This window comes from Mytilus galloprovincialis, chromosome 4 (assembly GCF_965363235.1).
Source record: "Mytilus galloprovincialis chromosome 4, xbMytGall1.hap1.1, whole genome shotgun sequence".
NCBI lineage: Eukaryota > Metazoa > Mollusca > Bivalvia > Mytilida > Mytilidae > Mytilus > Mytilus galloprovincialis.
Window position 1 is genome coordinate 72,603,879 of NC_134841.1, and position 10,779 is coordinate 72,614,657.

Consider the following 10,779-nt stretch of genomic DNA (forward strand, 5'->3'; position numbering starts at 1 on the left):
AATAAATAGATAGAAATCAATGCAAACAAAAGTTAGTTAAATTTGAGACCGCTTAACCGGTTATGGCATCACAGTAGGCGTGTCCTGCATTGATTACATTGACTTGTATACATTCGCTAACGTGTCGAATAAGGCATAGGACAACTTTAGGGTAACTTTACAGATAAGGCGATTATTCTGTTATTTAAAAATATTTGTCCATAAAAATATGTCGCTAGAGAGTTGAAACAGTCACATTGTACCGTAAAAAATGGTTTGGTGTCGATTTTAACCTTTTTGAAATGGATACACTGTAGGAGTTTCTTTTGGTTCAGTATCGTATCAAATATTGTCATCACTGACTTCATAACTTGATGGTTTTTCGAGTGATTCTATGAATTCTATATATACTACACTAGATACTCTATTTACCAGGAATTGCTTTTGCGTGAGTCAGTGTTGTTCTCTAAGCTGGAATGAACATTATTTTTCATCTTGAACGCATTTCGGAGTGATTGTTGTTTATAAAAATATTCTTGTTTTGATATGATGAACATCAATTAGTGAACAAACATTTATTGCACGTTTGTATGTTTATGTTGTAATTTTATTATTTAAAATGTAATTAAATCTGGCATATAACATTTTGTTATATATATATATTGATATATATAGGTTAAATATATATTACTTGTAGATAACGTTAGGTTCTTGAATTTTTCAAATAATCTCAATTTATTCTTAAGGATTCATGTCAAACAGATACAGCAACAAAGATAAATTCAGGTAAATTATTTTTTAGAATTTATCCCCCAAATGTAGACTTAAAATATACGACCAATAGCAATAACTAGCGCAAAATAGCAACTATGAATATAAGTTAATGGAATAATGTAAGAGGCAATGAAGTTAGTAATATTTAAAAAAAAAATTATATCAGAGACTTTATGATATATGTAAAATTCTGACAATTCAAATCATACATTGTTGATATAAAGCATAAATCAAAAGAGAACCAAATGCAATCGTGAAAAAACATTACCAGAAAATATCAATTCAAATAGACTCGAAATAGCTTTGAGTTCTACAGCAACATGGTGAAAATTTAATTAAAAGTATTAACATAATTCTGGGGGATTTCATAACATATGAAGAACTACATGTAGTAGTATAAAATATTATATTGAATACATTTTTGGTGGGTAAGTTTTCAATTATTCAGATATTCAAACAATTTAATTTGCATGATAAAATTAATGTAAGATAAATGAATGAATGAATGAATGAATACTTTATTCTCTTAAAACAATTGTTACAGAGAACATATACATATTAACAATATACAAACTTATATAGCATGTGTGAATTACATATACATACATAAAGTGATACTAAGAAGTTCTAACCTGGAGGCACGACCTTCTCTTGGACGTTCTTAATAAATTTAAATAGTTTTTCTAATACAATTACATTGTTGGAAGCAAATAGCTGTTCAAACTTATAAATGTTAACATTTTCGTGACAAAAAGGGGGAAGCAGATTTATTCTTTCATTGATAAAGTAGCTACATGTCATTATATAGTGGTATTCATCACCGATATCCATAGAGTCACACAGAGAGCACACTCTTTCGCTTCTTGGCAAATTGCGACATCTCCCGGTCTCGACCGGTAATCTGTGACTACCACATCTAAATTTACAAAGGATGTACATATAATAGGGTGATAACTCTGAGATATATTTTTCAAAACAAAAATGAGTTTTAAATAATCTATAGCACAATGCCTTAGGAGACTTGAACATTTCTGAATACCAAAATTGTATAAATTGATCCTTAAGTTTCTGTTCAATACACTTTGAAATCCATAATGACGAAAAAACAGTTTGGTTTTGCCAAACATTTGACATACCACAATCATCTAAAATATTCTTTATAAACTTTAACCATTTAGATTCATAACCTTAACCTGTGTAGTAAACATGTAACAATTTATATAATAAGGATGAAAATTTTGTTTCATTTCCTCTAACAAGTCTACACCAGAAATTTATCATACGTCTTTATTTGTATCGATATAGGAAATATTCCTAGCTCACCATATACAATAAAGTTGGGTGTGGATTGCTTCAAGTGCAATATAATTTTAAAAAATCGCAACTGTATACTTTCAAGAACATCTAAATTTTCAAAACCCCAAATTTCTGATCCATATAATATTACAGGTTCTACTAATTTTTTAAACAAATCAATTTGACATTCAATAGATAAGTTATTTCTTCTACATTTCTTCAATAATCCAAACATAGCTTTAGTTGCCTGTTCCTTTAGATACTTTCTTGTAGACAAGAATGATCCACTTTTACAAAAGAATATACCAAGATATTTATAATCTTTAACTATTTCAAGCTCATTATTATTCAAATAAAATTTTGTGTGTTTTGACATCCTGCCTTTTGAAAAAACTAAAACTTTAGTTTTCTCTACATTTACTTTAAGTTTCCACATAAGACAATATTGTGAAAAATTATCAAGCATAAGTTGCAGATCTTCAACCGATTCTGCTAATAAAATGGTGTCATCTGCATATAAAAGCAAAAATATTTTTAAATACACTGTAAGTTCGTTTTCAGCATCTTTGCTGATAGATTCTAAACCTTTAATATATTTTGTTTCTAAATATGATTGCAAATCATTTAAATATAGTGAAAATAATACAGGCGATAAATTTTCTCCCTGTCTTACTCCAATTTCAGAGAAAAAGATCTCCGAAGTTTCATTGTTATGCTTAATACATGATTTTACATTTTCATACATATTTTGTATAATTCTTAAAAATTTGCCAGTAATATTTGTATGAACAAGCTTAAAAAATAATGAGTTACGGTGAACAAAGTCAAATGCTTTTTCGAAATCGACAAATGCACAGTGTAGCTTTTTCTTTCTGAGAGAGAGTAATTCAAATAATGCATACAATGCAAATATGTGATCATTTGTTGAGTAACCATGCCTAAAACCAGCTTGGTTTTCATGTAATAATTTATTTTCTTCTATAAAAATATTTAATCTATCATTCAAAATGGATGTAAAAACTTTTCCTAAACAAGATAACAATGTAATAGGTCTATAATGAGATAATTAAATGAGAGCTGCTTTATGGTACCGTTTAATTTTGCAAATGGCCAAAATATGATTTTTTTTGTGGTGTCGGTGTCAAACTAAAACAAACCAAAATATTCAAACATAAAAAAGACCACCGTTTTATAGACTCGAATCTTAGCATATCTCTTCAAATACTTTAATAGATTTAAACTTTGAATAAAAACAATGATGTATGTTAAATTAGACTAATATATAATTTTGCAGATGGTCGAACAATTGGTTTAATTATAGGACTAGTTCTAGCTGGTGTCATACTGCTTGTTATACTAATTATCGGGATTAAGTTTTACAAATACAAAAATAACAGGTAAGTCAAGCAAAACTTTGAGGTATCTTTTGAATTAAATGAACATTGTGAACGTTTGATTTAAATAAACACTTGTATGAATCAATCATTAAGGTATGTACAAATATTGAAATCACTCAATAATAAAAAGGGTCGTAACTTTATAAGGCTCTAATGCATAAAAATGAAAAGTAAATGAATGTTCAAAATACTAGTTTAATGGATATGCTTTAACCATCCTAGCTAGTTAAAACACCTCCTTCCAAACCATCATCCTCACTGAGATTATTCATACCTTTGTAGTATAGATCCAAGTAAATATATTAGCCACAACAATGTTTCTCTTAAATGCGTTTATCAGACAACAGGAAAGTCCTACAATGCAGAAAAAAGAGTTTTATTTGATTTCAATATTCGAAGTTCGTATTTCTGCTCATACCTGAGAAAACGACACAAAGTAGCCGTAGGTGAACAAATATGCATCAACGTTGAAGTTAATGTCATACATGTACAGTTGACCTCCCAATGTCTGGAGAGCCATTAGAGCCAAAAGAATTTTTTTTGTGTTTGGCCGTAAATAAACGAACCCGCATTTCAAACATTACTTAACTTTATACTAAAATATTCAGGTATTTGAAGATAACAGATATGCCAGTACATTTTATTGACTCCAAGCTTAAGCTGCAACATTAACAACTTTTTAATAGTTACAACGATATTATATAATTTGATGGTTTATATCAGATTTTCCTGAGTAGAATGTGTAAATATGACTTCTTTTTAAATGAGCACACAAATTAAATATTCCATTTTCAAACTACAAAAAGAAGAAAATCTACTATGTGTTAAAATATCATAATTTCATGTAAACAATTATAATTCCAGATTAATCCCAAATAAGAATATCTAAACTGACCAACTGATGATTTATGTACACATGCAGAACTCACTTTTTGGAAAAATGTTAAAAATAAAATAGGAACTAATTGAATAAAAAATCCATATTGGAAAAAGTAAATGCAAAGTGTAAATAAACTTCTGAGATCAAAATGGTTGATTTTTATCAGATGTTGGAGTTTCAACCATATCAGTAGCAACATAATGATATATTGGGTTAATTCTTTTTTCATAAATCATGACCTAAAGTCTTTGGATATAAAGTACTTGGTTCATTAGAAGGGGATATTGAGGTCAAGGTCAAATGTTAAGGTCATGTTTTTATCTTTATTGTAAAGAAACTATAACAGCTTATACTAAAAGACTTTTGCTATATGTTTTTTCTATGACTGGGGGCAACTTGAACCCATGTCTGTCGAAGTGTTTCGGTGATTCTTTAAGATTGGTAGAAATATCCTTTAAAAAGATCCAACGAAAATGACATTATTTTACCGAAAGTACATAGAAACCCTACTCTCTAAGAATCAATTTGAAGTAAAAAAAAATATATGAACCAGGAGTGACATCTTCTAACACTGTTTTATAAACATATTCATTATTATCTATATTGAGAAAGAAAGACCTTCAATTTTATCATTTTTAAGATTTACCTTCCGTATTTGACATAATTTTAATATTAAAAAGGTACTATTAACATTATTTTTCAGACAGAAGCCTCAATACGAAGAAAATACTGACGAAACAAATACAGATTTAGATGATGAATTGAATGTGTGTAATATCCCCCCTGTAATAAATACGCTTCCTGTTTATGATCATCTACATAGAGAGAAAACAACAGCCACTCAGCTGAAAGACGAAGTAGAAAAGCGTCCAAAAACTCCATTTGAGCTTTTTTTAGTTGAGAAAAATGTTCACAATTAAAGAAGCTGAATATATGCTTACTATATACTTTTGTTTAATGTCAATTATCAAATACTATTGTGTTGCAATCATTAATTTTACTTAAAACATTCTTATACCTAGACGGACATGTCTTAATAAACTTATATCTCCCAATAAAAACTGATTATTATTGTACTATACATGTACATTTCATTTTGTCGTATTTTCAATATTGTTCCACTATAGAAATAAGAACATTTAATTTGATTTAAATGTATTCGCCTACTGTGTTGAAATACCACCATATGAAAAATATTATGTATATATAAATTATCTTCTTATTCAAGTTTTTGTCGTAATTACTGTCAAATCCACATCACATTTGATTTTTTGAATTATTCATATTTTCAGATGAGCCAAGGCCAAAATATTTTCTCTCTGCGTTGAAGAGCTTATAGGTGGCCTTCAGCTGTTATCAGTTCTTTGCTCGGGTTGTTGTTTCTATGGATTTGACTGTCCCTCTGGTATCTTTTGTCCCTCTTTTGACTTAATACCCATTTCCATTCTTAATTTTATTTCGTTTGATTTTTAAGTTCATAAGGGAATATCCGTTTTAGATGAGAGTTGGAAAACTAACTTTACCTATTTTAACATCTTTTAAACTGAATTTTACTGTGCGTATTGCTGTGTGTTTGTTTATTTCATATTAACTAAAGGTATAAAAGGAGGGAGCCCCTTGGCTTTGTTTATCTTGTATGTTGTATTTTTAATTGAATTTTGGTTTATTTAAACGTTTGGAAATTTATTGTGACGCGCATTTCGAGGAACTGGTATACCTGATTAGGGGCCAGATAAAGCATGCCTTTGGTAGCGGAAAATTTTTCGCTGTGTTCAAGACCCATTGATGGCCATGAGTTGTTTTTTGCTCTGTCGGGTTGTTGTCTGTTTGATGCATTCTACGTTTCCCTGCTCTATTTTATATACTTTGCAAAAACAAAAAAAAAAACCCAAAAAATACACATACAAGGCAATGTGTTTTCTATATATATAATGACATTGGATCCACTGTACCGAAATAAATAAGTGCCCTATTCAATTTGGTCTTATTTTTACAGAGTGTTATTTTCTCATTAAAACCAATGATTTATGAAAAAGACGCGAATTTCTTTTCTCTAATTTTGTTGTAATTTCAAAAATTGTATTTTCACCAAAATTCCAAAATCGATATAAGAACTCAAAATCTAAAATATTAAACCAGGTCTGCTTAAAATATTGAATGAGTTTACAGATATTCGCATACTTAATTCTCATCTTCGAAATTAAATGCTGTCATCATTTTCCACAAAATAAATTTGGCCCCAGTGTTCTTTTTCTCGGTATTTGCTTTGTAAACAATGTTTTTTTAATAGGACTATTTAACAGTTTTTATGATAAAAATTAGTTCAAACTTATGTATCGATTCTTTTATTGACTATGATCTGTGTATTAAAATGATTGTTAATCTATTTATCTATTTTCATTAACTGTCTTGTATAAAGAATAGTTATTTGTTTATTTTTTTTCAATGTAATAAAATATCTTAACACGACTGTTTAATTACTTAGTCTACTATTTCTATAAATACATGTATGAACTCGAAAACGGGAGCTTTAATTGAATATAATAAAGTATTCAAATTCGTATTCGAGTTTTTGTTGAATGTTCCAAATAGAATGAAATTCAAAACAGTGTAGCTGTGGCCATTGATTGACACATTAAAATCATCCATTGACTGGGACAATTTACGTGAACGTTTGTCTGTAACGACCACTGTTCACGACGTACCTACGATAGACATTTAAACTGTGGGGTCACCAAAGGTTTCTTAACGCCTTTAATTATAAAATAATTCGAAAAATTAATCAGGAATAACCTTTGTGCTTTGATTTATATAATTGATATAAATCAAAATATCGTGTTATTTCTGATTAATTTTTCGAATTACTTTATTTAGGTGTTGAGAACCTTTGGTGACCCCATAGTTTAAGTGTCTTTAAAAAGTACATAATGAGCATTGGTCGTTACATACAAACGTTCACCTAAATTGTCCCAGTCAACGGATGATTTTAATGTGTCAATCAATGGCCACAGCTACACTGTTTTGAATTTCATTCTATTTGTTTATTTTTTTCAATGTAATAAAATATCTTAAAACTACTGTTTAATTACTTAGTCTACTTTTTCTATAAATACATGTATGAACTCGAAAACGGGAGCTTAAATTGAATATAATAAAGTATTCAAATTCGTATTCGAGTTTTTGTTGAATGTTCCAAATAACATCAAGTTAAACGGTAATTGTCTTAAGGTTGATCAAAACCGTTTATCAAATATGGCCGTATTTACACAAACCATTGCACCTGGAAATGTAGAAGATTATTACAGGACCTACATATACAAAATTGTATTTCAAGTTTCTGAATATTAAAAACATTTTTGTTCATTTCTGCTGAAGGTTACACAAAAACTCTCCTAGATGCACCCGTTTTTCTGCACACATAGCAGATGTGATGTAAACACGGCCAAATTATTCCATTCCCTTTGATGAACATCAACAGCATTTGAAAAGTCAGTACAATATATTATTCAGTACTGTTCGTTGTTCAAGTTAATTTTGAGATGTTTCCACTGCATGAAATTTCGTACTCAAATTATTCGCATAAAGTCACTTCAGGAAAATAAACCGAGCAATTAATAAATCTTTGTAATAAAAATAGTGTTACCGGTTAAAAGCTACTTAGATATAAAAATCGAAATGACCCGACACGACACGTGCTTAAAAAACGTTAATACTTGTATGAAGGCCTATTTGTGAAAAAAAAACGGATGCTACTTGTGTCACACTTGCGAAGAACATAATATGTGGTGAATAATAGTTATCAAAGGTACCAGGATTAAAATTTAATACGCCAGACTAAGATGTTATTACAACAACAGCAATACAATTAGAAAGTGTGTAATATCAATATGTTTTATATTTAAACTATAAAATCAAATCAAATTAAAAACCAATTGTTCACAGAATATTTGACGGTCTTTCCACCAGTAAGAATCTATTTTGAAATGAAAAAAAAAAATGGTTTAAAATGTCAATTTCAGCGTCAAATGTCAGCTTATTGAATGCTGATTCCAAAAATGTATGGTTTCTTTACATAAAGATATAAATAAGGGAGATATTTTTTAACTTCCGGTTTAAAAGATGTTACTTTCGGTTTTGTTTGATAGTTTACTTAACACTCATTCTATATATATGGTTCTATACACTATAACATTAATTTAGTACAAAAAATAGCTCATACTGTTTTACAAAAGGCCACTTCCAATTGGCTTTTTCAAGGTCACATTGCTTGCATTTAATGTAAAAAGTCCCATGTCTTTATCATGTACCCATATATGGTAAAAGCAAAGGTCAAAATCTAGAATGTTAAATTTACCTATGACCTTGAGCTTTATATCAAGGTCATCAACAAAGAACCTCAAATCAAAAGACTCTAGGCCTGTACTTCATATTGTTAATGAGTAATATTACAATACAACTAATAATTGAGATAAAAAGGATGGGAACTCGCATCAAATATCTATTTTTGAAAATAAGAGATAACAAGCCAAAATCAAAATTTTGAACATTGACCTTGACCTTTGACCTTGACCTCTTTTTCATTTTTTTGGACCAATGATCTCAAATCAAAAGACCCTAGGCTTCTATCACTAATGGTTTTTCAGTTAAAAATACATTTAACGTATATCAAACACAAAAGGGTTTACGGCTTCAGTCAAAATAAAATAGAACATCCTAGGATATAACGAACAATTTGGAAAAATTTTGTCAGTTACATATACGGTTGCGAAGCCCTAGAGATAACAAGTAAACAGTGTTCAGGGAGATAACTCTTACATAGAAAAGTATTCGGTTATGCAGAAGTAGAAACAAAAACGTACAAACTATACGATATCTAAGCGACATCTTGCGAAAAATTAATACAGCGAAGGAAAAATATTAGGTGGAAAAAAAATTATTATCAGAAGAAAACCAATAGGTCTTTCCACGGAAAAGTGGAAGGACCTTATAAACAATAGGGATATTTTTTTGTTAATGAAGGTACAAACGATATACTTGTTCAAAGTGTGGTTCTTGTATTCAAATGATAGGTTACAATTTACCATGGAAAAGGCTAGTTCTTTTTCTTTTTTTGTATGTTAGCTTTACTGATGAAATAAATAAACAAAAATAAAGAACTTCAGTGAAAATTCAAACGGAAAGTCCCTGATCAAAAGTGTTAACACATGATCAAACGAATGAAAAATTAATTCCTGATTTGGAACAGACATTTCCTTGCGGAGAACATAGGGGTAAACCCTGGTTTTATAGCTAGCCAAACCTCTTACCTGCACGACAGTTCCATGATTTATAAAAAGCCTTTATGTTTACATTTTGAAAGAAAAAAGCAAAATCACAAAAAAAAACTGAACTCAAGAGGAAAATGTCATATTCCTGAATTGGTACAATAGTTTTTTTATGAAGATTATTGTGGATTAAACCTGGTTTTAAAGATAGCTAAACCTCTTACTCTCACTTGTATTTGAATGACAGTCTCATTAAATTCCATTATATTGACAACGTTGTGTGAACAAAACAAACAGATGTAATAGGTAAAAAATATCAAAAAAGGGGTCAGCAGTCAACATTGTGTTATAATCTTAATCAGCATAAAATCAAACAAATATGTAACATTCTTAAAAGAAGCACAAAATGACGTATAGATAAAGCATATTAGCAAAAATGAAAGACAAGAATACACAAATTTACTGTAGTACAATAACTCAATGACGGGATACATATAGGTATAGGATGCATTTCTGTAAATATTGACAATGCAATTTCCCATAGGAACTCCTTTTTCGACTAAAACTGTACCACTTTTACTATGAAGTTTTGAAAATTCTTATCTTAGAATTGAAAGTTCATATGCTCTACAATTTTTTTCAAAGGTCAAAATATAGGGCTGTGCGGCATATTTCCAACGTTTATATGCCCTGAACTTCTCAGAGTTTAAACTAACACTAATTTTCTTAACTACCCCTACCTCGAATGAAAGGTTATCACAGATTTCAATGTAAACAATATGCACATTTTTATCTATTGGTAACACTCCCAAGTTATGTCTCTGTAAGATGGAACACAGGGAGCATACCTGGGAACCAGTATGTAAATAAAAATTATTTTTCTATGAATATTCAAGATCTCCCCAAAAGAGGCGTGTTTTGAGAAACAGCTGAATTTACAGAGTGCAACCTATAGAGCCACGTCATTTATGGATAAAAAAAAAAACATAAAAAGGCATATAAACAAAGCACCTAAGTAAAATATAAAAGATTATCGCACAGACTTGTTTTACAATTGCACAATGAAAGTACAAAGACACGTCATATGTATATAAAAAAGACATAAAGACAAATCACATTAGCGAAAATAAAATACAAGAATACGAGAACTATCATAGAACAATAACATTATGACGAGATGTGAAGGCAC

The 10,779-nt window shown here is 29.6% G+C and overlaps 1 protein-coding gene across 1 annotated transcript in view; it reads left to right on the forward strand.

Moving 5' to 3' along the window:
- LOC143072889 (von Willebrand factor D and EGF domain-containing protein-like) overlaps window positions 1–5,553 on the forward strand; it is a 46,594-nt gene extending 41,041 nt beyond the window's left edge. The window contains exons 17-19 of the mRNA XM_076248031.1: window positions 726–765; window positions 3,344–3,446; window positions 5,030–5,553. Of these exons, the coding sequence (XP_076104146.1) occupies window positions 726–765; window positions 3,344–3,446; window positions 5,030–5,246 (360 nt within the window). The 3' untranslated portion in view covers window positions 5,247–5,553. The remainder of the gene's footprint in view (window positions 1–725; window positions 766–3,343; window positions 3,447–5,029) is intronic.
- The last annotated feature ends 5,226 nt before the right edge of the window (window positions 5,554–10,779 follow it).